General features: G+C 39.4%; 1 protein-coding gene across 2 annotated transcripts in view; it reads right to left on the bottom strand.

Moving 5' to 3' along the window:
* Positions 1-1,593: 1,593 nt before the first annotated feature.
* CRLF3 (cytokine receptor like factor 3) overlaps positions 1,594-27,719 on the bottom strand; it is a 39,499-nt gene continuing 13,373 nt past the window's right edge. For both annotated transcript variants that reach the window (XM_058170222.1, XM_058170223.1), the window contains exons 2-8: positions 23,892-24,099; positions 19,026-19,113; positions 17,641-17,818; positions 15,992-16,214; positions 14,535-14,667; positions 6,861-6,973; positions 1,594-4,901 (exon numbers count right to left, since the gene is read on the bottom strand). In XM_058170222.1, the coding sequence (XP_058026205.1) occupies positions 4,645-4,901; positions 6,861-6,973; positions 14,535-14,667; positions 15,992-16,214; positions 17,641-17,818; positions 19,026-19,113; positions 23,892-24,099 (1,200 nt within the window). In that variant the 3' untranslated portion in view covers positions 1,594-4,644. The remainder of the gene's footprint in view (positions 4,902-6,860; positions 6,974-14,534; positions 14,668-15,991; positions 16,215-17,640; positions 17,819-19,025; positions 19,114-23,891; positions 24,100-27,719) is intronic.

The following is a 27,719-nucleotide window of genomic DNA, read 5'->3' as shown; positions in this document are numbered from 1 at the left end:
CCTCCTTTAAGGTGGGGTGATCAGCTATTTCCAAGAGCAATTTTTCTGTGTTAGATATAAAATGTATTCATAATTTACTAAACTCTTTATGTTTCATTCAGAGCTGATGCAATGTTCAGCACAAAGTTTCTGGGGAATAAAACTGCTAAGCCCTCAAGGCTTAGTCTGTGTATTGCTACTCTGGTATCTTGTTTTGGTACTAAAGATAATGAACATTTTCAAAACCGAACTACGTTGCTTCCCAAAAGCAACTTCTTCAGTATTCAAACTTGGATAAAATAAGTAAATAATTCTGATTATTTAAATTTCTTTGCTATTTTTAAACTTTTAGTAGGATGGCAGATGTCTACCTAGATTCCATTGAAAGCAAGATTAATAGTTTTGAACAACGGCTCCTAATTTTCTGTACCTGAAGTTTCAATCAGACACTTTCAAAGAATTTGGGTCCTAGTACAACAGAAACAAAAGGCTCATTTTTTTCTGTTGCTTACCAAAAATGTTAAAATCATCACTGATTTACTCTATCTCATCTTACAACTTTTGAGACTCACCTCTATTCATGTGTACAACTACTTGAAAATTCCTGGATATGAGGCCAATGACACTATCACTACTTCTAAAGGAATGTAGGCTTTCGATTATAATAAATTTAGAACCAAATTTTCTTGCAAAAAAAAAACCTCCCTTCCTTAGCTTTCTACAGCATAATTTTAAGCAACTGTTTCATCTTCTATTTGCCTTCATCTGATATATCGCTGAAGTTCAACAGAGAAAAGACCCAAGGTCGTTTTTATTTTAAAATCAGCTGGACTTTCTGATTTTACTGCAACGCTCTCTACATGGGGCTTCCCTTGAAGGGCATCCGGAGGCTACAGTTAGTCCAGAATGCGGCTGCGCGGGTGATAGATGGAGCCCCTCGTGGCTCCCGCATAACACCCATCCTGCGCAGGCTGCACTGGCTACCTGTGGCCTTCCGGGTGCGCTTCAAGGTTTTGGTGACCACCTTTAAAGCGCTCCATGGCATAGGGCCGGGTTATCTACGGGACCGCCTACTGCGACCAGATACCTCTCACCGACCCGTGCGCTCTCACAGAGGCACTCCCCAGGGTGCCGTCAGCTAGGCAGTGTCGTCTGGCGACGCCCAGGGGAAGGGCCTTCTCTGTGGGGGCTCCCGCCCTCTGGAACGAACTCCCCCCAGGACTCCGTCAACTTCCAGATCTTCGAACCTTCCGTCGCGAGCTCAAGACTCATTTATTCATCTGTGCAGGACTGGCTTAGATTTTTAAATTTAGAGGGGTTTTAAATTGATTTTAATATTTATATTTCTATTTTTATTAATTGGTATTATTAATTATTGGCATTAGAATAAGTCTTTTAATGATTATTTTAATTTGTATATTGATGTTTTTATATGCCTGTAAACCGCCCTGAGTCCTTTGGGAGATAGGGCGGTATATAAGTTTAAATAATAAATAAATAAATAAATAAATTTAGATCAGAAAGTCCAGTTGCCTTTAAAATAAAAGCACCTTTGGAGCAACCATGACCTGGATGAATGAGAACCTCCAGAGAAAAGATTTCACCACGACTGAATAGGGTACAATAAAGTCAAATCTTTATTAAAAAGTCATGATACAAAGTGTCTTGAGGTAAATACATACAAGTGCATACAAAACATAATTCCATGCTAACTTTGCCTCCAAGTATTGCCACCTCATATGAATACTGTCTGAACAAAGCATCCAATTTTTCAGGATTCTTATGGCTCTAAAATACTGATTCGATTTGTTTTGAACATTTTTGCTGCTCATACCAAGTTCAAGGTAGCTTTCCTGTTTCATAGCTCTTTTTTTTTTAAACCAGCCTTTACCCTCTCAAAAGATAAAATCTCTCTATTTCCTCTTTCTGTTCCATCCCCAGCGACAGAAAGTCAGCCTTTGCTGGGGGAACAAATTTCTATTGCTATAGCAAAAAAGCTTTTACAAAAGTTTTAAGAAATGGGGGAAAATTCCTTATTAGCTCAGCATCTACATGCCTTCCTCATACAAGACAGAGGTCTGTGGTATATTCAAAAATGAAGATCTTATTCTACCCAAGGGAAGGATAAGAACTACAACCCAGACATCTGAATAGCATTCGGCTGTTTTAAATTTTGATTTACATTTTTTGGTCGCCTAAAAGTAGAACATTTGGATTATGTCCTCCATTCCGTCTATCACCAGAAGTAAAAAAAAAAAAAGTTACTTATTTTAGAACATTGTAAAGGCATTTTATAAGGTATTTGTGAGATTGCAAATGTCCTGTGGCAATCCTTCAAGAAGAGGAGAGGAAACTGCATACATATGTGTCTGAATACCTTTGCAAATCCCGATTTATGTGTAGCATTCTAAAAAGAAGGGAGAGCTTCCAACTTACCGCTATATAATGAACATACAAAGCTAAAGGTGAAGTAAAGTATCTCATTCCTTTTCTCTCTCTTTTTTTTTTGGTACCAGTTTTGTTTTATGCTCAGATACATTTTCACAGAGATCAATAATGAGAGAGAAAAAGTATATGGATGATCTGGTTTGCATTTGACATTCCTAAAAGAGGAACGTTAATACATTAATATCCTTTCCCAGTCTATATTCACATGAACATAAGGCAAGGTGGTGATTTATCTGAGTACAAGAGAAGAATTTTGGTATGGCTTGATTTTAAACTGGGGAGGTAGGATTCTATCATCCTTAAATCCCAGCTTCTTACAGGGCATTTTGAGATCGGGAACGGGGGGGGGGGGGGGAGCGGGCTAACCATTTTTATTTAGATTCTGCTCAACAGAGTATTCCGTTAGCCTTCCCCAAAACTCTTCCTCCAGGTATATAGGGACTTCAACCCCATAATTCTGATAACCAACAGGAAATGAAGTAAAATATATCTAGAAAACATCAAATTGCAATAGATCACGAGATAAGGTTACATATTCCTTATGTCACATATTCCTCAGTTACATATTCCTGAACCAAAAGACCTACTTCCCATTAATCAGATAATACTGGGTGACAACTTTTACTTGGTGCTGAAATCAGAGTAACTCCTAGCTGGCAATCCCATCATATAAGAAGGGAAGGAAGGAATTTTGCTCTTCTTTTTATCAGCAGTTTTTTTCCCCTTTGCTTACTTACCAGATGGGGTATGTCAGCTAAGGACTGCAGTGAAAGCCTCTGGCCTGGGACTGAAGACTTAGAAGTTTAAGAAAGAAACTGGTTGGAAATCTTACTCAACGGGATAGCCCTTTTGCAAGGAAACAGCTCCCAAGACTGGGTTCCCCATTTTGGGAGATGAGCATGCCGGCAATTTAATCATACAAAGGAGATCCCAAAAAGAGGGAATTCACTTGCCCAAGTCAAAACAGCTAAATGGTGATTAACTGCAGAGGCTGAGAGCAAGAATGCTTTAGCTGTTACTCTCTGCTTAAAGTTAGTACCTGGCTCATTTGCTAACTTGGTCACGTCAACCAAATTCTAAAAAGCATGATAAGAGAGCTCTACAATGCGTTCTTTTCTATATGGTACCTCCTGGTTTGCAAGTTGGCTTGCATACCCTGTTGGCCTGACCCCAATTTCCATATCTGAACTCAAGTCTAGGTAAAGACAGGTGCGGTGAACATAACTTACTTGCTACACAAAACTCTAGGCTCCGTACAAGTTGTTCAGAAAAGGTCTAAAACATTTGCGCCCTAAATATTTCCTGGGATTATGTGATATCGTCTTGAAAAAGGCACAAGCTGTAGAAGGCACTGCAATGAGCACAGAGGAGTGGGGGAAATGCCGCTTAAGTGACAAATGCCATGAATGAAATTTTCTCTTTCGCGTGTGCAATATAGTTCAACGGGAGCATCAAACTAAGGCACGCTGGTATCATATGCTCGCCCCCCAAAAAATGTTTCGGCTCAGATTTCTTCTGCAGTAAATAGCAAGGCACTGAAGGAAAAGAATAATGTAGAGGCCAAAAGGTCTTATTGCCCAGTGGACAGAAAGCTTTTGGCAGGAGCAGGTTGAGGTACAGCATTTCAGTACCGAACTCTGATGAAGAGGAAAACATACATCGAGTTTTGGTCCATTAACCCTGAGCCAAAGAATAACACTAGGCAAATTTAGTAAAGCATAACTAAGCATTGATAGCAGGACGACAGTAACAGAATCATCTCTACGTTTTTCTTCCAAGACCACACTCTCTCTTGGTGATCTCCAGAGGTGGACTACAATTCCTATAATCCTCCTTTCACTAAGTCCTTGACTAGGGATTGTAGAAGATCATGTCCAGGCCCTCTGGAGAACATCCAAACGGAGAGAGCTGTTCTAAAAAATAATAATAATAATAATACTCAAAATGCATGATGTCAATAGCAAACACAACAGCTTACATAAATTTTCCAGGTTATTCAGCGTTTCACCAATACTTCAGGTGAATCCAGTAGAGAAGACAGAGTTCAAGTAATGTTTATCTCACAGAAAAGTGGCATCAAACAGCTCACTGAACCAAGAGCAGTATACCAAAGACACACATATTTAACAGCCTGGATGAGCAAATAATTGTGTCAATGGAGTCCAAACCCTTTGAATGACACCACTGAAAGACAACTACTACTTCTCAGTCTAAGAGTTAGAACACCAAAACTTTCCAGCCGGGATAGGAGAAGGAGCATCCAAAATACAGAGAGCCACAGCATTCATCAAGTACCCAGTCAAAGACCACTTCCCTGTTGTTGGAACTAATAGTCACTCTGAACTTGAAGTTCCCCCCATTATTATTATTGCAAGGGCCTAAATTCACAGTTTCCATGTCGAAGGTTACAGCTGACCCTGAAGTCACTGCAGGCAACTGGTTGGTCATCTCTTTTCCATTGACAAAAACAGCTCCTGCAATAGATAAGAAATGCTGGTGAGCCTACCTGGTCACATAATAGGGTTTTCAATCTCCCATGGAAATCAAGTAACTTCTGAACTTTCAGAATTCACCTTCTGCAACGACTTGCAACATACTTCATGGACACCTTGCTAAATGACGTTCTTGTCACTAAAGACAGTAAGCTGGCTTGCTTGCAAAACAAAGGTGGTATTCCAATTTCATTATTCTCAAATATGCCTCTTCTCTTTCATATCCAACTCCCCAAATCACAAGCAAATGGTGGAACTAGATACAGTAGCAGAATGTTCTCATTAGTTGGTCTCCTGACCAATACAGTTATTAATAGTTAAATCTCCCAAGAAAGACCATTTCGTAAGAGTGCCACTGCCCCCCAAAATAGTTAGGACTTGCACACTATTTCACATAGTGTCTGACACACACATCAGTAGCACTCATTTACCATACTGGTAGCAAGAAAAGAGGGGAAATTATTTTCTCAGTTCACAATTCTTATGTCAGTTTTGGAAGACAATTTTCTTTTTTGCTTCTTAACTGCCACATATTCTAGCTGGGGAAGTTGGGAGGGGGTTGTTGTTGGAGCGGTAGAAGGTTAGTCATAACAACATTCCATATTCAAGGACTTTTGCCTGTGTCTGATATAGACTGCCTGAAGATTGTATCCAGTTGAGTGTGAAGAGTTGATTGGACAATGTGATGAACTTGTGGGTGTGGGGCAGTGCTGTGAACTGTCAACTGGCTGTGGAAAACCTGGAAGCTTTCAGTTTCGGGTTTTCCCGGCTGTACCAACATGACATCTCTAATAAGTCGGAACTTCGAGGAACCTCAAGCCTCAGAGCTTTATTTCATTGGGGGTGTTCCTTGGAACCCTGACATCTTATTTACAAGGGGTATGGCAAATCTTAAAAAATATTGTTATAAAGCGTTGCCTAATTGTTTGGGGTCAAGGCAATGGTGAAATGTAAAATTTATTACTACCAGTTCTGTGGGCGGCTTGGGGGGGTAATGTGACTGGGTGGGCGTGGCCAACTTTTTTTTTTTTTACTTTTAAAAGCATTTTTTTCTACAACCTCTTCGGCCGAACAGGTTGTAGAAAAATTCTTTCAAAAGGTTCTGACAAGCCTAGCTGAGCCGCCCAATCATCAGAGGCTTTTTTTTTTTAATTTTAAAAGCATTTTTTTGGCCGAAGTAAAAATGCTTTTAAAAGTTTAAAAAAACAACAACCTCTGATGATCACACGGCTCAGCTGGGCATAGGCGGGGGGGGGGGCAGGGATTTTTGCTACCGGTTCTCTGAACCACTTGCCATCGCTACCGGATCGGGCGATCCAGTCTGAACTGGGAGCATTTCATTCCTGGGTCAAGGGCTACATTCTCCATACAGAAGCTTAATGACATAAAACTTAGGATCTTCATTTACTTTACTGATCTTCGTTTATTTATAATTTTCCCCCTGCCAAATGAAAAGCAGGATGTATTATGATGATGTTAAGAGGAAACCAGTCCATCAAAGAATATAATCGCTGGACATCATCAAAGCTAATACCAGCCAGAGCGTAGAAAAACTCCAAGAAATAGTGCAAGGTCAGAAGATATGGAGATACCTGCGAAGAGTCATACCTGATTGAATGGTCATCATTATGATAAGTATTGAAGGGGTTAGGTCGTGCACCTTTGCTCTAGCCCAGTCAGGCTTTTGAAAATTAGAAGTCTGCTAGGACATGAACATCCATGTCTTGACATGCCTCTTTCCCAAGATACTGCTTTTATGCACACCTTCCTTGACAATCTTGGGAAATCGCCACATTTATTATTTTCCATCACCTATTTAGGATTCCTCCATGTCATAATACAGTCATTCTAGATACAGTAGGTCTTAAAATAACAATAATTAGGACACAGTGGAGATTGCAGGTCAGAAGGTTGGCCAGATCAGATCTTTTTGCAACTCACCATTGGTACTAATGCACACAGCTCTATCCCGTTGCAAAGAATCGTAGCCACTCAGCTTCTCAACACAAACTCCAATACTATCTTTCCTCTCTGGCTGGCCAACTGTTTCAATTCTGTGAAGAGAAAGGAGGCGAAAAAAGCAGCTATATTTAGAAAAAAATGTTAATATAAACCACATCCTTGATTAATGCATCCTCCTTTAAATCTCACCGTCTAGGAATCTGCAATTCAGCTCTCTCCCATCTGGTGTTCCTCACATATTCTGAAATCCAAATCCTACCTTCCCAACGTATGTCAGTATTCAACGCTCACAACACTTACCAGCTTTGGGAGATGAGGTAGTTTCAATTTGCCTCAATTCATCTTTCTTAAAGATGGAAAATTTCTAGGATTGGGAAAACCAACCACCCTCATGTTTTGCTTAAGGGAAGACCTTCATTGGATCAGTGGCCTCTTTAGCTAAAATGATATGATAGCAAATGATAATGAAAATCTCTGCCAGTTATGTTGGAGAACCATGCCTGATGCTCTGAACAATACAGCTAGATTAACGATCTAACCTATTATCTAGCTATTTGCCATACAGTTAATTCTTCCTATCATATTGAGAGAAGTAACATTCTGCCTGCCAGCATTAATTAATAAGATGTTTGCTATCATAGAATAGAATAGAATAGAATAGAATAGAATAGAATAGAATAGAATAGAATAGAATAGAATAGAATAGAAATTCTTTATTGGTCAAGTGTGATTGGATACACAAGGAATTTGTCTTGGGGCGTATGTTCTCAGTGTACATAAAAGAAAAGATACATTCGTCAAGAATCATAAGGTACAAGATTTAATAATAGTCATAGGGAACAAATAAGCAATCAAATCATATTAGGAAATAGTCAATATAAATTGTAAGGATACTAGCAACAAAATTACAGTCATACAGTAATTAGTGGGAGGAGATGGGTGATAGGAACGATGAGAAGATTATTAGTAGTGCAGACTTAGTAAATAGATATATTTACTAATAAAAATAAAATCATGTCACAGTTTGTTGCTTTTCCTTCTCAATAGAACTAATTATTTATCTTTAAACCATTCCTTCGGAAAATTGTTCGGTTTTCTCTACAGGGTACCACTTTCAGACTAAACACTCCTCCATTTATTTATTTACGAACAGATGTCCCACTTTTTCATTATTTAAACAAGCTCAAAGTAGTTTTCATTAGTAACCAAATAAGCATTTATTGTCAGAATCTCCAGAACAGATAATGTGTTCAAATGCTATATTAATAATGGTAGCAGTTGGAAGTACCATATTGTGCAGAAACCTGCTATTTGAGTAGAAATTTCAAACAAGTTGATACCATGGCATGACATGGCTTAACACAAGAGAAAACAGGAAAGGTTAACTTCCAAGTTTCATTTACCCATTTGGAATCTACAGTTATGACTCTGAGGAAATCCTGAGACATAGTCCTTGATTTATGGTCACAACTGAAGCCAAAATTTCTACTGCTAAGCAAGAGAGTTGTTAAGTGAGTTTTGCCCCATTTTACAATCTTTCTTGCCACCGTTAAATGAATCACTGCAGTTGTTAAGTTAGTAACACGGTTATTTGGTGAATTTGGCTTCCTCATTGACTTTGTTTATCAGAAGGTTGCAAAAGGTGATCACATGACCCCAGGACTCTGCAACTGTCATAAATACATGTCAGTTGCCTAATATCCAAGTTTTGATCACATGACTTTAAGGACACCTCCACAGTCATGTGTGAAAAACAGTCATAAGTGACCCTTGAAGTAACTTCGAACGGTCACTAAATGAATTGTTATAAATCAAGGCTATCTGTATTAAGTAGACATCATAAAATGTGAGATAATCCTGTTTGCTAAGAAAAGGAAGTAAAATGGAAGAGCTAGAGCAAGAGCAAGAGCTAGAAATTTATTCCCTCTTTTTCAAGTTACAAGGTAATGTTATCTGCCCTGTAGGAAATAAAAACCTAAAAGTAATGAACCTTTAAGGGGCCTGCTTCTTCTGGCCAGTATATTTATTTTATTTTATTTTATTTTATTTATTTCGATTTTTATACCGCCCTTCTCCCGGAGGACTCAGGGCGGTGTACAGCCAAGTAAAAATTCAATATATAAACATTAAAAGAAGTTAAAAAGAAATATTATAATGTGGCCGAATTTGTACAAGGGTAGGAAGATTAAAATATTCTTTATCCTTAATATTTAAAAGAGGCAGGATAGAATATTTCCCCTAAAGGAGAAGAGGAGAAAAATCTTAACAAAGGCAGAAACCAACCCCAGTCTTCCTGCCATAGGAAAACAGCCTCAAACAGAAAAGGCTAATCTTTAGGAATTGAGATTTTGTGTCCATTCAGAAAGACTGGGCCAATCTGTTGATAAGCAAAGAGACTCCAAGTAACCAACACAATTAGGCAAGCCAAAGCAGACAAGATTAGCTCAGACAAACACCTAGGATTTGCATTCCCCCTTTTGCCTGTAGAGTCAGCTATGACCCCTGCATGACCCCACAGGAATCTGGCAACGGTCATTAAAATACTGAAGGATATTCTTGCACAGGAACAAGCATCTCAATCACAAGGCCCCCAAAAATGTCTAAAAACCCACCTACTCTCAAGCCCATTTTGTCAGTCACCCCAGAAACATGCTGCTGTCACTGAAGTTTCTGGCTACCAAATAAACAAACACCTCCTTTTCTGCAGCCTGCCCTCATTTTATTTCCAGCGTCTTTCTTCCGGACCAGATATTTTTTCCAACATAAGGGGGGGGAGGGGGAGAAATCTAGGTTTATTTTAGAAGCCATCGCATTTGTATAACAGTTTGTGTTTAAAACGAAGCAGGTACAGTACATGTGCCAGCAAAAATTTAAGCACAGTTATTTCAGAAATAGGGAAATGTTTAAAAAAAAAAGCTCCCCATGTTTTTAAGGAGTACAGGTCGGGCAGCAATGAGTTAATGCGTCCCCTCAATTTTGAGCAGACCTCAAAACAGGAACCATATTGTCCTGCTAATATTTTAGCCAGTCCTCCTTTTCTTTAGGAAGAGACTCAGCTGAAGGCTAATGTTACAAAATGGGGGAGAGGGAGGAGGAATCTTTTACATCTGGAAGCAATCCATAAGAGAAGGTTACTTGTAAAAAAAGAAAAAGAAAAAAAAAACCTGAGATTTTTACAATCTCCAGTTGTTTCATCCTTAATTATACGTTGCTAACTGATACATTTTTCAAAAAGGCTGTTTTTAAGTTAAGCTCTTTTAACCATGGACTTCAATATATTTTGGTGTGGAAATTTTGCATTAAGCTTGACATGTTCCCCTTTGATGCTACATTTAGTTCTTATTACAACTCTAGCTGGTAAGAACATAAGAAGTCCATTGTGAGAACAAACCTCTAGGCTTGCGTTTCATGTCCAAAAGGAGCTGATTAGATGTCTCTGGGAGGTATCCAAGCAGAGCATGAAACTAATGGTTACCAACTGTGACCCTGGCATCTTTATTAGATGGCTGACTGCAGTTCCTGGAAATGCTATTTTATTATATGGATTAATTTATGCTCCGATCCAGCAATTTCTTGCAGATACAGAAGCTCAAAATAGAATGTTTTGCAAGTTTACAAGAAAGCACAAACCCTGGATAAAACAGCAACCTAAACGTAAACCATATACTTGTATGTATACATGTATTTATTTATTGAAGTTAGATATTGCTTGATTCCCAGTAACATGGGTATCTTACACAATATTCAGGAGGAGGAAGGGAACTCCAGACCTATGTGAAGTTGAACCACGACTGAATGCACTCTCTGCAATACGGAATAGGACACCCTATACAAGACTGAGTTTGAACAGGACCCATAGACTGGGACTGTCATAATCTTCTGTTCGATGCTGCCCAGATATACAGGCAAGGACTATCACAGCCTTTTTTAGGGGGGCATGAAGACACTAAAATGCCAACTCCTATTGGGCCGATCAAGTATATAAAAGTTGAACTAGACTTCAGCTGCACAGCATTGCACAGAATGAATGCAGCTGTCCTTTGGGGACGGTTGCATAGCCATTCCTTTTATACATCAACAAGTGTTAACATTTCCCGCTTGAATGTGCCTTGCCTCCCCTCCCGCCTCCCAGCAGGAAGTCAGAGCCAATCAGCAAGCAAAACATGCACCTCCACACAACACGCAGCCGTCTACAACGTCCGCTTACCCATCAACTCCTTCGCAGCATATATGGCAACGGCTATGGGCAGTTGTGGCCCACTAAATCAGCCATTAAACATTTCTTTCTTATTGAAATGTTTTGCTTATTTACTGAGCCATCAGTAAATTACAGAATATTTCTCTCTTTTCAAAGTTTAGAATTATTTTCAATGATTTGTGGGAACTTTCTTAATCAAAAAAAGAAATTATATTAATATTTCAGACTCCATCAAGATTGTACATCTTTCTTTTGGCAATCTGCATTTATAGGATATCCAAGATGTACTTCAAAAAATTAAGTAAAATCTCTTACACACACCCACATCTATTGTGCAGTACAAATAACCACAGCTACACATTCAGAATTCAAGCAAACTATTCTATTGTATTCTGCCTGCCCCAGAAATTGCCTTCTCTTGGGAACAGATAGATAAGGTTTAATAGAGCTTGGAATAGGGCAGTCCTGGATCTCTTGTGGCTGCAAAATGATTCAAGGCTAACTCCTCACTTGATTCCTCCTCCTTGCCTGGCTGGGCATTTTTCAACATCTATCCAGAAAAGCTTGTTGATCTCTTGCAGAAACAAAGTATAGAAACTAATCAAAAACAAATCATCCAATACTAGTAAATCCAATAGCTGAACACAACCCTTCTAATCCCAACCCAAGCTTTGAAAGACAAAACCTTAGGCTAAAAGTTTGGGAGGAGGCCTGTTTAAAGTGTTTCCCGGTTTCCAAAAGCAATTATATCATTACAAAGGATATATTCAATTCAATTGATCCTTCTCTTCCAATAAGACCCACAAAAGAGCAAAATGTCTGCCTCTATCCCTGCTACATGCTTAGGTTGTGACAAAATCTCTCTTGCCATTTCCCACAACTCTCTCGCATTTCCCTTTGATAATTCCACCCCCCATTTGGAAAGGAAATCTGACCCCCTTGGCTTCCCTAGAGACTTTCCTCCTTCAGTTGAGTATTGACCTCATTGTTTCTCTGCAGTTTGGCAAAGGCCATTGCTTCCCTCCTTTTCATGCACGCATCCTGTCAACCCCAGCACAAAAGAAGAGCAGAGCAGCCCTTGAGGAGAAAGATAATCAAGTCCACTGGGACAAGGAGGAGGAAGGGGGAAAAGCCTGGCCAAGGAAATCTAGCGAATTCAAGGACAGACATTCCTCTTTGCTGGAAAACAAAGCTTGGGGTGGGCGCAAGCCCAAGGCCAAGTAACAGAGAAAGCCAAGATTTAAGACCAAAGGATGGATCAGCTTGGAACAATCTGGCTCCCTAAACCTAAATGTCCAGTAACCGAAGCCTATCTTTCTTCCACAAAGAAACAGGAAATGCACTTCACTTGAACTAGGAATGTTTTGATTTCAAGTGATTAAAGGCTCTCCAACTGTAGAAGAGCCCACCTAGGAAGGGAGAAACTGGTCACCCTCCAAATGCTGCCGAACTCCCAGTGGATGCTGGGTGGATGCTAGTCGTCATTCATCCAAAGGTGGAAATGCACCAGTTTCCCACTACTACTTTGAATGATTGGAGCTACTTTGAATGATTGGAGCTACTTTGAATGATTGGAGCTACTTTGAATGACTGGAGCTACTTTGAATGATTGGAGCTACTTTGAATGATTGGAGCTACTTTGAATGACTGGAGCTACTTTGAATGACTGGAGCTACTTTGAATGATTGGAGCTACTTTGAATGACTGGAGCTACTTTGAATGATTGGAGCTACTTTGAATGACTGGAGCTACTTTGAATGATTGGAGCTACTTTGAATGATTGGAGCTACTTTGAATGACTGGAGCTACTTTGAATGATTGGAGCTACTTTGAATGACTGGAGCTACTTTGAATGACTGGAGCTACTTTGAATGATTGGAGCTACTTTGAATGACTGGAGCTACTTTGAATGATTGGAGCTACTTTGAATGACTGGAGCTACTTTGAATGACTGGAGCTACTTTGAATGATTGGAGCTACTTTGAATGACTGGAGCTACTTTGAATGATTGGAGCTACTTTGAATGATTGGAGACCAATTCAGAGGCATGATTCAGAAAACCAGCTCACTTTCTCCAAAGAAAGAGAAAGCTTTACTGCACCCGAGTGATCAAACAATTCACTCAAAGAGTGCAGCTGAGGCATAGTCCTAATGATATTTAACTCCATTTTAAAATAAGAAATTCGGCTTTTTGTAGGTAGTTTCTTTTAAGTGGAAAAAATAGATTCAATTGAGGTATCAGGTAGATTTTTAAAAATAAGCTTTAAAAAGTCATCCAGTTTTATATGCCCTGGATGGAGGGCCTTGAGTACCTCTAAGCCAGGAGTCTTCAAACTTGGCAAATTTTTAAGATTTGTGGACTTCAACTCCCAGAATTCCATTGTGGCTAGGGAATTCTGGGAACTGAAGTCCACAAGTCTTAAAGTTGCCAAGTTTGGAGACCCCTGCTCTAAGCAGTAGCAGCAACATGGGAAGTGATTATGACAGTAGGGCACCTGATGGGAAAGCTGCAAATATATCAGGTGGGAAAAACCAGGCCTATACATGAGGATTGAATTAAACTGGTTTACTGCTAAAAGTTTATGCACAAGAATCTTCTCAGTCAATGGTCTGGCCCACAAGGGGGGAGCTGAACTTAGTTTTCTTGTGGCTACACAAGGATTCTAGGCCGATTCTACTTTTCACTCTGCTCCCAGATATCTAGATTCTGTTGTCCAGGTCATGGTTGTCCCAAAGGTGCTTTCTTTCAAAAGGCAATTGAACTTTCTTGTTTTGCTAGAAGACGTTTCGCTTCTCATCCAAGAAGCCTCTTCAGTTCTGACTAAATGGTGGAGAATCGAAAGATGTATATTCCTTGCAGTCATGTGGTCATTAGTCCTCTTTCTGAGAGTCGTTGAGGCCACTTGGAACTTGATTTATACCTCACGTACAAATAATTCAGGATCCTGAATCCTATAGTCCACTATTTTTGTTTCTGGAAATCCTTTCATTTAGCTATGCGCTGTGGGATGAACACCCGTCGAGTGGGGCTACCTCTACATCATTCTTCAATCTTCAAATTAAAGTCTAGGTTTCATTTGTTCTGAGCATAAAAACCAGAAGTGACACCTATTGAGTCAACCCTGGGTAACTAGAACACAGCTTAGCTCAACAAAGCAGGAGATGAAAGGAGGCGCAGAGGTGGTACAGTGGCTGCAGACTACTTAGTTTGCTAACTACTGGCTGCCTGCAATTTGGCAGTTGAAATCTCACCAGGCTCAAGGTTGACTCAGCCTTCCATCCTTCCGAGGTCGGTAAAATGAGGACCCAGATTGTTGGGGGCCATAGGCTGACTCTGTAAACCGCTTAGAGGGCTGTAAAGCGGTATATAAGTCTAAGTGCTACTGCTATCAATGCCATCAAAATTCAGTTTGGGAAGATAGAACCAGATGATTGATCGATCCACCTTTTCTTACCGGAATGTCAGCGTCTGACCACAACAATAAGTTGGAGCCTTGGAATACAGCACTCCACCTGCTTGCGAATCGTTTCGAAGGGCTATGTTCCTTCGGCTGCTCAAGCTGTAGCCCTCAATACCTGGAGTCCATTCTAAGGAAAGAAGAACCAACAGTAATGCAGGGGCCCAAGCCTACTTTGGACAAACTACAAAACGTAACATAATATTCTTAGTTCCCTGACACCACAGGCCCAGCCTTTTTAGAAAATATTTTGTGCTTTGCTTCAGTTTTTAGTTATGGTTTTGTACACATTTCAAGATAGGAAAGCGCACAAAGAAGAATGTACAAGTAGCCCTCGACTTACAACTGTTCATTTAGTGACCGCTCAAAGTTACCAGGACACTGAAAAAAGTGATTTATGACCGTTTTTCACACTTATGACCTTTGCAGCATCCCCGTGGTTACGTGATTTATATACGGATGATAGACAACTGACTCACATTTATGAGAGTTGCAGTGTCCCGGAATCGTGTGTGATCTCTTTTTGCGACCTTCTGACAAGCAAAGTCAATTGGGGAAGGCAGATTCACTTAACAACCGTGTTACTAATTGAAGAAGTGATTCACTTCACAAACCAGGTGAGGAAAGTCGTAATACGAAGCAAACTCACTTAACAAATTTCTCACGTAATAACGTAACTTTTGGCCTCAACTGTGGTAGTTGAGGACTACCTGTACACAGCAGTCCTCGACTTACAACTATTTGTTTAGTGACCAAAGTTACAATGGCACTGAAAAAAGTGACTTATGACCGTTTTTCACACTAACGAACCTTGTAGCACGCCCATGGTCACATGATCAAAATTCAAACACTTGACAACAGGCATGTATTTATGACGGTTGCATTATCCTGGAGTCATGCAATCACCACCTTCCCAGCCAGCTTCCAACAAGTAGAGTTAATGGGGGAAGCCAGATTTGTTCAATGACTGGATGGTTCACTTAACAACTGCAGATATTCCCTTAACAACTGTGGCAAGAAAGGACATAAAATGGGGCGTAACTCATTTAACTATCTGGCTTAGCAATGGAAATTTTGGGTTCAACTGTGGTCATAAGTTGAGGACTAACTGTAATTCACAGTCTGATCCCTTACAAACTGGATAAAAGACAAGCCTTGTTAGGATCAACAAACTTAAGTTTTCAAAGGAGGACTCATGAGTTACAGTGTTGCTTAAAAACCAGTTTAATTGATTTCATGGGCTCTGCATTTGAAAATACAGCAATATTCCATAACGTTAAATGTTTGTGTAATAAATGGCCTAAGCATCAAACAAGGGTACCTGAATATGAAAAGTTATCATACAGAGCAAACTATATGATAGCAATAGACTAGATTTACAGGTCAGGGAAAGAAGACGATGCACGACCAAAATATTTTTTATTGCAGAATAAAAGGACGAAAGGCATACATACCGTGAGGCACCAAAGTGGAACATCCGGTCTGAGAAACACTCCACGGGCTCCATTCCTGGCGGCCGTCTCCCCGCGCACAAACCTTGAACTGATAATCGACATTGGGGTCAATCTGCAACACCGTGAATTCCGTGTCAGAACCAACGTAGACATCTTCAAAATGGCAAGTGGTACTCTTGCGATATTGAAGTCTGTAATCTCGCGGGATGAAGTCCTCATCAACCTAAGCAAAGATAAATTATATTATGGCATACCTTAAAACTCTTCCTTCTTTAAACATTCGTTTTTAACTAACTTGCTCTCTGAAAGGCAAAGGTTTGAAGCTGTTCGGTGTTTTGGGATTAGAAGCACACTGGCCTTCTAATCAGGAAGTGCAATGGACCCAATTGCAGAATTACTATTGTGGGGTGAGTGGTTAGACACAAAATACACTTCTCAGTCTTATCCCAGCCAGATAGGCTGGAATCCTGAGAATTCCAGTCCCAACGTATCTCGAAAAGTGATATAAATATTAAGAGGCAGGAACAATCACATGGAATCCATTTCACAATGTGTCAGTTATCAGACAGCTATTAAATTACCATATTTTTTGGAGTATAAGACGCACCTTTTTCCCCCAAATGAGGGTGAAAATCTGGGTGCGTCTTATACTCCGAATGTAGCCCCACACAACATCTCAACAGAGGTTTCAGAGCTGAAAGAAGCTTCAGAAAAGAAGCCCCCAAACGGAGCTTCAGAGGCTTTTTTTTATTTGAAGTTCTGTTTTGGAGGCTTTCAGAGGCAGAAAAAAGTTTTTTCTGAAATGGAGTTTCACAGGCAGAAAAAAAATGCAAAAAAAAGCAAGGCACAGAGCTCACAACCAAGGAACCTGTTGCTAAAATCTGGGAATACCTGATTGCGGGTATTCTGGGAGGCCAATCCACCTGCCAATCAACTTTTTCTTATTTTCCTCCCCAAAAACTAAAATGCGTCTTATACTCCGAAAAATACGGTAGTTACAATTTAAAAAGAATGCTATCTCAAATAGCAATCAATAACTCTCATAATAACCTCTATTCATTGTATTAACCACTATCCGCATGCTATTCTCAAGGAAGAGATTTTCATGTGATGGAGAATATCCAAAATCTCTACCACATATAGTTTAATCTTCAACTTATAATAGTTCATTTAGTGGCGGTCTGAGGTTACAACGGCACTGAAAAAAGTGACTTACGACCATTTGCACACTTACAATTGTTACACCATCCCCCACTGTCATGTGATCAAAATTCAAATGCTTGGCAACTGGTTCCTATTTATGATGGTTGCAGTGTCCCGGGGTCATATGATCACATTTTGCGACCTTCTGACAAGCAAGGTCTATGGGGAAGCCTGATTCACTTAACAACTGTGTTACTAGCTTAAGAACTGCAGTGATTCGCTTAAAACACATGTGGCAAGAAAGGTGTAAAACGGGGCAAAACTCATTTAACAACTGTCTCGGTTAGCAACAGAAATTTTGGGCTGAAATGAGGTCGTAAGTAGAGGACTACCTGTAATGTGTTTCTGCCCATTGCAAAATCACCACCAGGCTGTTGGGTTAAAGGCACAACACGAAAGAAAAAGCCTCGGTGCTTCCGATCCTGAAAAAAAGGCTGTAAACTCACCTTGCACCACCGTACTAAGATACCTCCAGGCTTCTCGATCAGTTCTTCTATTTGTATCGGAGGTCGAGATGCTACTGTTCCATGGCTGAAGACGTAGCTTTTCATTATTGTAAAAAAAGAGTCATCCCACTGAGCAGATAAGCTAGCCACGTCAACCAGCGACGGCACTTCAGGTAAACTAAAGAAAGAAAACATAATCAATATACATAGCAGGCAAGGAACTGTTTTCATTCAGAACCTTTAATGATGTTTGAATTTGATATTTTGATATTTTTAAGAAAAATGTCTTTGATTAATTTTTCTAGCCACTCCAATCCATATCTTATTTTCTTTATTGTTATCATAAAAAGAAGCACATCAAAAGAGGTATAAAATGTTAGGCTATAGATTTCTATTCACCAACCCTACCTCCATAAGTTGGAAGGCAGGGTACTAGCATCACCGCCTCTGTACCCATAGCTGTGCACCTGGTGTTTCCCAAATAGAAAAATATAAACTTGAAAGGTGGTGAAGATGGAATGAAAGAAACTATGGATTAATTAAGTTTCTCGCCAAGGAAATATTCAGAAAATTCATTGGACTGGTTTAATTAATGTCTATCCCACCGTGAAGACAATTTTCTCCTTTAAAATAATAATTTTGAAATTCTCAAATTTACACAGGTAGTCCTTCACTTAACGAACATTTGAAGTTACAACACCCCCCCCCACACACACACACAAAAGCTACTTAAAGTTACAATAGGCACAATCCCCCATGCTTGGAAACCAGTTCATATTTACAGCCATTTGCACCATCTGCAATTTGCAATTGTTTTGCTGGCAAAAAAAAATGCCCATTGAGGATAAATTCTCTTAACAAACGCCACAAAAAAACGTAAAATGATGCCTCGACTTATAACCATAATTCCAGGCTCAATTATAGTCATAAGTCAAGGACTATTTGTACATTCTTTTCAGCTTTTCTGAGATTTTTTTTTTTATTTGAGTGCTCAGATTTTCCACTGGGATAGTTCTGCACGTGGTTGGTTGGTTGGTTAGATTTATAATAATCTCACTATCAAAAGCAACTCTAATTGAAGATTAGTTTATTTGGTTACCCTTTTCAAAGGAAAGCTTTTCAATGTAAGTCAATCGCCTTTTGAATAGTTGTCAAATAATGCTACCTGACAGTTAGAAGTTGCTATTATAAGCAACTATCTGAATTTTCTGATAACAATTATAATCCTGCTATCTGAATAGATCAAGTAGTCTAAACTACCTTAGAAACAGCAATTCTGCGTCATTCACATAAACTACCCTAAGTGGAAAAAGGGTCTCTACAACCCAAGGATACTTCTGTCAGCCACCGACTGTGAAAATCCACCCCCAATTTGTGGCTATTACCTGTCCAGCTGAATATGCAAAGCCTTTTTTGTAAAACTGCAGAGCTTCTCACTGTTGTCCCTTGTAATTCCACAAATGGCATTTTCACCTGTAATGCAATAGCAGGAGATTATTACTAAGAACAGAGTCACAGCCAAGGACACCTGTTCCACAGGTTTCTGTGGCATTCACGTCTTCTTTGCAGACATTCATCCACAGTGTATATTTATGGCCATCTTTTTTTAAAGTTTTTTATTTTGAACACATTTAAACACAAGACAAACATACAACATTTCTTATCAGCTATTCAAAGCTGATAAAGCTTGCTTACTATTTATACATATTTTAATTCTATCTTATTCTACTTTTATATTATCTATCTTCCTTTATTTCATCTACATTTTACCCTGTTGTTCAATTTTCTTATCTTTCCTATTTTCCAACCATTCATACCATCTACATCAGACCTTATAATATTCATGGCCATCTTAACAGTACGTGAGGTCCAAATGCAATGGATCATTAAATTTTGACCACAGTGGAGAAATTGAACAATCACAGAACAATCAACTAGTGCAAGGGTGTCAAACTCGATTTCATTGAGGGCCACATCAGGGTTGCGGTTGACCTCAGGGGACCGGGTGGGCGTAGCCAGCTTAACATCACTCGTGTCAGGGGGCGCCTGTGGTGTCTCGAACACTCTGCCAGGGAAAACGGGCTTCTGATCTTTGTTTTCTGCTGGGATGGCCTCCTGTAACCCTCTGCCAACAAAAATGGAGTGTCCTCCCCTTTCACTGGCAGAGGCACTACGGGCCGGTCCGCTGTTTCTAGGGCGGCCGCGTGGGCCAGATCTAAGCACCCCGTGGGCTGGATTCGGCCCGCGGGCCTTGAGTTTGACACCCCTGAACTAGTGGAACACCTTGCCTTTAGAAGTGGGTGCACTGGAGGCTTTTAAGAACACACTGGACAGCCATTTGTCCAGAATGGTATAGGGTCTTCTGCTTGAGCAGTGGGTTGAATTAGAAGATTCTAAGGTCCCTTCCAACTCTGTTATTCTGTTATTATTCTGCTTTACTGGCAGCTGATTCTTAGGACTTTTGAAGAACTCTTTTGGAAGGTTATAATTCTGTGATTCAATGGGCTCATATCGGCGGGTTGATGTTTTGCTCCTACATCTCTCTTTACACTTCTTGACGTAGCTGAAGGGAAGGAAAAGAAAGAACATGCCAGATGCCCTCTGCCTTGCCATAAAAAGCAGGATGATGCAGTTTCTCTGATCCAACGATCCACAGTTTTCTGTTAAGACTGTCAACCATAGAAAGCTGCTACTCAACATTCAAAAAACAGAAGCTTATCGATCACTTTTTTCATTTCCTCCCTTCTATCTTCTGCCACCATTTTCCAAACAATTCAGGAAGATTGGAGAATGGGGATGAATTTAGGGTATGTAATAATGATATTTTGGCATTAGACAAAATACAAATGCCTGCCACATTCTCCACTGGAACCAGCATTAAATTAGGAATTTTCCACTTCCTTCAAATAGGGAAATGATGGCGACTAGCTTGGAAAAAAAACAAACACCAGTAAATTAACTTCAAACTATAGGCAGTCTTTGATTTACAACAGTTTACACAGTGTCTGTTCATAGTTACAATAGCATTGAAGAAAGTGACTTATGACTGTTTTTCACACTTACAACGGTTACAGCATCCCCATGGTCATGTGATCAGAATTTAGATGCTTGGCAACTCATATTTACGACAATCGCAGCATCCTGGGGTCACATGATCACCTTTTGCAACCTTCAGACAAGCAAACGGGGAAGCCAGATTCACTTAACAAACGTGTTACTAACTTAACAACAGCAATGATTCACTTCATAATTGTGACAAGAAATGTCCTAAAATGGAGCAAAACTCATTTAACAAATATTTTGCTTAGCAACAAAAATTGGGGGCTCAACTGTGCTCGTAAGTCGAGGACTACTTTATTGGTTTGACAGACTGGCTTATCCAAAAGTTGATGCCTATGGTTTCCTTAGCTGAATTAAAATGAGAACTATGGTTAATTAAAGGCTGTCTGGTTGTCTAGATTCCACTGTGAAAGAAAAAGGAAATGGTTTTGAAAGCAAAGCAAAAAACCAAAAAAACCAAAATCCTTTTGTTCCGAGTATGGATTTTTAAAAAAAGCTGGAACAATTGAACTGTAGTCACACATACACTGACAAATCTATTTAAAAGGAGAATAAAGGTTCCATTTAGTCTAGAGGTCTTCAAACTTGGCAGCTTTAAGACTTGTGGACTTCAGCTCCCAGAATTCTCCAGCCAGCTATGCTGGCTGGAGAATTCTGGGAGTTGAAGTTCTCAAGTCTTATAGCTGCCAAGTTTGAAGACCTCTGCTTTAGTCTCCGATGTGTGTGAGTTCCTACAGAAAAGGCAGAATATAAATCAAACAAATCCTCTTCCTGCTCCTGTTTTACTCTCAACTTCCTTTGGTATTTGAAAGGCTTTTGAGCCACATGTGTCATGTGTGGTAAGGAGAGCCTCAAAGGATAACACCACTGATGTGATGGGTTGAAAGCAATCTATTTTAAAGCAATCAATCAATCAATCAATCAATCAATCAATCAATAAATACAATCTATCTTCTCTTTCACAGAAAATTGAATTTAAGAAGGGTGGATATTATTATTTTAGATTTCATAATGGTTTAACTGCTGCAAATCAGCTGACATATTCAGACAAAAAGAGTCAATAAACTCTTAAAAGTCAATAAACAAACACAATGGGTAAAATTTGTCTTCCAATAGAAAATAATATATGAAGTTCAGGGTTGAACCAGAGGTGAAATCCAGCAGGTTCTGACAGGTTCTGGAGAACCAGTAGCAGAAATTTTGAATAGTTCGGAGAACCAGTAAATGCCGCCTCTGGCTAGTCCCAGAGTGGGGTGGGAATGGAGATTTTGCAATATCCTTCCCCCAGGAGAGGGGAGGGAATGGGGATTTTGCAATATCCTTCCCCGAGGAGAGGAGAGGGAATGGAGATTTTGCAGTATCCTTCCTCTGGAATCGGGTGGAAATGGAAATTTTGCAGTACCCTTCCCCTGCCACACACACCAAGCCACACCACACACACCAAACTACGCCCACAGAACCAGTAGTAAAAAAATTTGGATTTCACCACTGGGTTGAACTATGGAGTCCTTGGAACTGTGGAATCCTGAGAGCACCAATGACTTCACAAATTCCATCTTTTTTCCCAAATGATAACTTCCAGTGTTTATTTGATCATCTAGGATCAGAGAGCAACCGCTAAGCTTCACTGAGTTCATTCTTAAACAAGAAGATTTGACTTACAGAAAGAAGCACATGTTTAGCAGGTTTTGATATTGTTGTTCTAAATCTCTTCAATCAAAACATTTCACCACTACCAAATTGCAAGATTGAAGGAAAACAACATGCTGGTTCTCATCTCTGCAATATCATTGTTATGCAAGATATGTGATACAATCTCCTTATGCTCAGTATTACCCACCCTTCATCCCTGAGGTTGGGTGAAGGAAGAAATGAACAAGAAAATGCTGACTGGGATGACATCACAACTTGTTTAATTAAGTATTATTGTGGCCTTGCAGAAGGCGGCCCAGGAGCAGCTATGACAAGCAGTTGCAAAACTGCTGACAGCTCTGAGTTACATATTCCATTGTTGTCCCAGTTCTGTCAATTGAGGTTCTTGCAATCATATTCAACAGCCAAAGCAATTCAACAGACACTTTTAATTTGTTGGGGGTTTTTTGGATTAAGATATCCCAGCTCCGAATTCTAAGTATATTGATAGCTGTGATAATTTCCTGCACATCTAGCAAATTGTTCTGAAACTTATCTCATTGAATTAAAATGAACATATTGGTAGAAGAATTGGATCCACCTACTATATGAAGCCATAATAGCAATAGCAACTAGACTTATATATTGCTTTGCAGTGCTTTACCGCACTCTCTGAGCAGTTTACACATGTCAGCATATTTCCCACAACAATCTGGGTCCTCATTTTAATGACCTCGGAAGGATGGAAGGCTCAGTCAACCTTGAGCCCCATCAGGATCGAACTCCTGTCTCTGGGCAGAGTTAGCTTGCAATACTGCATTCTATCCACTGCATCAACACAGTTCAGTAACATGCTTTATTGAGATTTTATTTATGTAAACCAAGATACTATGGCCTGTAAAACCTCTTGATGTGTATACTTATTCTCAGACATTACGTTTTTATAACAAACCACAGTATGTAGACCATCCAATGTATATATAGATGGGAAAAGAAAAGACAGGAAGATGCATCAAGAGCTCCTTCCTCTTGTTCAACAATAGACTATTGACTATATCATCTGCAATTTATTTCTGTTAAATGGTTCATGAATGCGCTTTATATGCATCCTCATTCTATGCATAATTATCATTTGTTTGATTTATGCCCTGCTTTTCCTACAAAAGCTCAAACTGGCAAACACAGTATTCTCTGCTTGATTCTTCCCCCCCCCATAACAATAATGAGGAAGGATCAATTAAATTATACCAGCTGGATCAATTTTACCAAGCAAGGTTTTACACCTCAAGGGTGGTCCTGAACCTGAATCTTCTCAGCCTTGTCTAACATCTTATTTGTTCAAAGCATAAGCCATCTTGTTTTCCATGCAAGTCTTAACCATACCTCTTCACATGTAGAAGCATTATGCAGAAAAGATTAATTTAGACCTCTAGACACACATGAAATATCTTTGGCAGATAGGTGGAACTATTAAATGCAATAGTTCCAGTGATCATTAGGTTGATAGAAATCCTCTATGGTCCCCCTAAAAAAAATGTTTTAAAAGCAGATTCTCCTACCTTCCTGGACAAGTTCATTGGCTGTCCCAACTCCTTGTTCTATAAGCTTCTGGCACTCATCCAAGGGCTTGATACTTTCCTGTTCTATGTTGTCTACTTCCTGGAGCAAGGAGGCCAATCTTTCATCCAGCAACTTCTTCAAGGTCCCTTTTAAGTCACTGAAATGTTGTTCCAGCACTTCCCGGGTTTGTGCAGCACTGTTTTTGATCTGAAGGGAGACAAAGAAATCCGTAAGGCCTTGAAGGAGAATGGCTCAAAAAAGGCTCTTACCACACTGAATTTGCTAGCAAGAAGGCTGGTCAGCCTGCTTGGTCTTATCAACCATTGCATGTCAGGTGAATTAAAACATATTTTGGATTGAATGAGTTTGCTTCACCAAACCATGGCCCCATAAAGTAACTGAAGAAAATCAGATTCTTCCAAAAATTCAGCAGCCCCACACCAGTCTGAATTCTTTTTGTGGTTTCCTCCAACTGCCTCCTTGTTTATCACATAAAAATATTCACGATTATAGCAGTAAGCTGTTCACAGGAAATCTCTAACAGCCTTGCTGTAAGCTGCCATTTTCAAGTAATAAAGGTCGGATTCACATTTTAAGCTATCACCAATTGGACCACTTTTGGGGTTTGCATGATGTATGAATTCAGCCATAAAATTAAGATCCTTTGAATGTATGCAACTTGCTCTAGCCAAAATATATTTAGGACTGCCAAGTACGCAAAATTTTAATTTGCTTAGTTTTAATATTTTAATAACTTTTTATATCTGTAAACCACCCGGAGTTGCCTTATAGGGGAGATTGGCAGCATAAAAATTTAATAAATACATTATCTCAAATTTGAAACAGAATAAACACAAAGGAAGAAATAATTGGGCATGATACATTCTCATCCATTCCACAAAGGACCAATTGTACCCGTAAAATTTTCTCTGTTAGAGTCACATGTCGTGTCAGGCCATGGTTTACTGAAACAAGCCACAGAACTAATACAACCTAGGTCTGGATTTAGGCAATTTTAGCATTACAGATGTTGTTGAATTGCAACTCCCAACATCCCTCAGTACTGGCTAGGGTTGTTCTAAGCTGCAGCTTAACAACTTCTGCAGTGCCATGCTTTAAGCCAGGAGTCTCCAAACATGGCAATTTCAAGACTTAGGAAGTTCAACTCCCAGAATTCCCCAGCCAGCAAGTTTTAAAATTGCCAAGTTTGGAGATCTCTGCTTTAAGCTATAAATCATGGTTTATAAATTGACAGCTGTTACTTGCATCGCAAAACCCCCTTCCAAATAAATCACATTTCAGCTTGCTATGATGCCCAATTCCAGATGTTTCTCGTCTCAATATTAACTCAAGAAAGAAACAGATAATGCAGATTAAGAAACAGCAGGAAATGAATTCCAAGAAGAATACTTCAATTTCAAAATAGGTATTTTGAAGCAATTTTTCACTGTTGTTTGGAAAACATCTTCCAGAAAGAATGTTTACCCTGGAGTCAGTTCCAGGTTCCCACACACTCCTTTATATCCAGTCTAGCAAGGCCATGTTCTCATGACATATAAACCACAGGAACGAGTTGTTATGCATATCTCATTGACCAGAGTTATCCTTGAACTCAGTACAGCTGCAATTTCAAATGAAATCAGAACTGAAACCTCCAAGAAAGCAAGGCTTCAAAGTCCAACTTCTGCAAATCCAAAAAAGGAGCCACTTTAAATGTCACGTTAACCTTCAAGTCTAATTAATGGACCACACTCAGCTGGGAAAGGGGAGGGAAAGATGGTGGCCCAAGTATTGGCCTTCACCCTTTTCTGTGGTGTAGCATCTGATGCCAAAACAATCTAAAAGCAAGGAAAAAGAGTTCATAGTGTGAGACTATGCTGAAGCTGCCATACCTAAAGATGAAGCAGACATATAAGCAGAGTGTACGCCAGGAATCAAGAGATAGGTAACAAGCAGATAGATAAGAAGGAACAAATCTATTAAGGAAACAAAGGAAAAATATCACCTGAACCAGACAAAAGAAATTGGGCTTGAGCATGATGGGAAACCCCCTCCCCAAATCTCATCAATAGCTACCCAACTTGAAAATCAAGGCAAGTGGAGCTGCCGATCTTGAGAATCAACAATGTGAGAATTTGGGGGGATAAAAGACATCCTGAAGCCAGCCCACTCTTTGAGTCATCTCTGGATCCCAGCTTGGTAGCTTCCATCCTTTCGGCTAATACCTAGTTGAGGAGGACATAGGTAAGTGTGTACGTGTGCATGTCAGAAAGAGCAAATGTACATTGCAACCAGTAAAGTTTTGATGTTATTTTAAATTCACTAGATCTCCTTGCATTCCAAAAAAAAGTGGGTTGTGCCTCAGGGTTAGGTTGAAAGTGATTTGAGTGTGGCTGTTGACCCTGTGAGTGTGTCAGTGAGTAACCATAAACCAAACATAGGAATATGTGTAACAATAACATGTATATTCAAAAATGAGTTAGTTTTAATCCTTTTTTTTCTAGCCATTTATCTATGGACCTGATATAACTTAGTGCAAAAAGGCCTTAATGCAGAAAGAATACAGGTTCTGGATACATTAACTAGAATGTTCTACATCTACAGCATCTCAACTTATAGTTGTCATTTTATCTGAGCAGTCATTCATCATCCCCCCCCAAACTCAAATAATGCCTAAAGTAGGAGTTTCCAACCTTAAAACTTGTGGACTTCAACCCCCAGAATTCTCCAGCCAGCTATCCTATTTATTATTTATAGTAAATAAACTATTAAATAGTAAATAGTAAATAAAATATTTACTAAATCTGTACTACTATTCTTCTTCTCATTGTTCCCATCAACCCATCTTCTTCCACTTATGACTGTATGACTGTAACTTTGTTGCTTGTATCCTTACGATTTATATTGATATTGTTTCCTGATTGCTTATTTGTACCCTATGACTATCATCAAGTGTTGTAAGTGTTGTACCTTCATGAAGGTATATTTTCTTTTAAGTACACTGAGAGCGTATGCACCAAGACAAATTCCTTGTGTGTCCAATCACACTTGGCCAATAAAAAATTCTATTCTATTCTATTCTATTCTATTCTATTCTTATTGTGGCTGGAAAATTCTGGGACTTGAAGTGCACAGGTCTTAAAGTAGTCAAGGTTGGATGCCTCTGGCCTAAGAGGATCTATGTGGGGCTCTGAATAAAAGAAAAAATAAACATACTGTAATGTACTTAAGTGTCCTCCAACCTGAAAAGTTTTCATGTATCTATTTTTTTTTTAATTGAAGGAACCTAAAACAAAATCAGATAGTGTACAGAAGTGCAAAGGCAGGGTGTGTCGGCACCATAAGATTTTGTCCAATTTTTAAAATTCTGATTAGGAAAGAAATAGTCATGAACAGTTACAAGGAGGAAAAGGCTTATCATAATGAAAAGCTGAGCAAAACCAGCCAGAAGTAGCTCCTTGATCTCTTTAAGTACTAAAAAACAACCCAGGATACATTACATTGGTCAGGTTATGCAAAACTGACTTCCTCTTTATGTTACACTTGTAGGATTTTGTAGTCCCTCTGCAGTTAGTTTTATTATTTCAAGTCTCCATGATTCAAAGAAGGAAGTATATGCCTCTGTATGTTAAAAAAAAAACACCAAACCCACAGAAGTGGCAGGAAAGATGAAATAATTATGTTCTCTTTTTTTTAAAGTTCTTTTAAGTCTTGAACATGAGACTATGAAATGGGTACTGAAAAGGGTAGACATTAGAACCCTGGTGACTTAGATCTGGGTTAAAGGTAAAGGTAAAGGTAAAGGTTCCCCTCGCACATATGTACTA

The sequence above is a fragment of the Ahaetulla prasina genome, chromosome 2 (genome assembly GCF_028640845.1).
Source record: "Ahaetulla prasina isolate Xishuangbanna chromosome 2, ASM2864084v1, whole genome shotgun sequence".
Classification (NCBI taxonomy): domain Eukaryota; kingdom Metazoa; phylum Chordata; class Lepidosauria; order Squamata; family Colubridae; genus Ahaetulla; species Ahaetulla prasina.
This window is presented reverse-complemented; position numbering and strand designations above follow the sequence as displayed.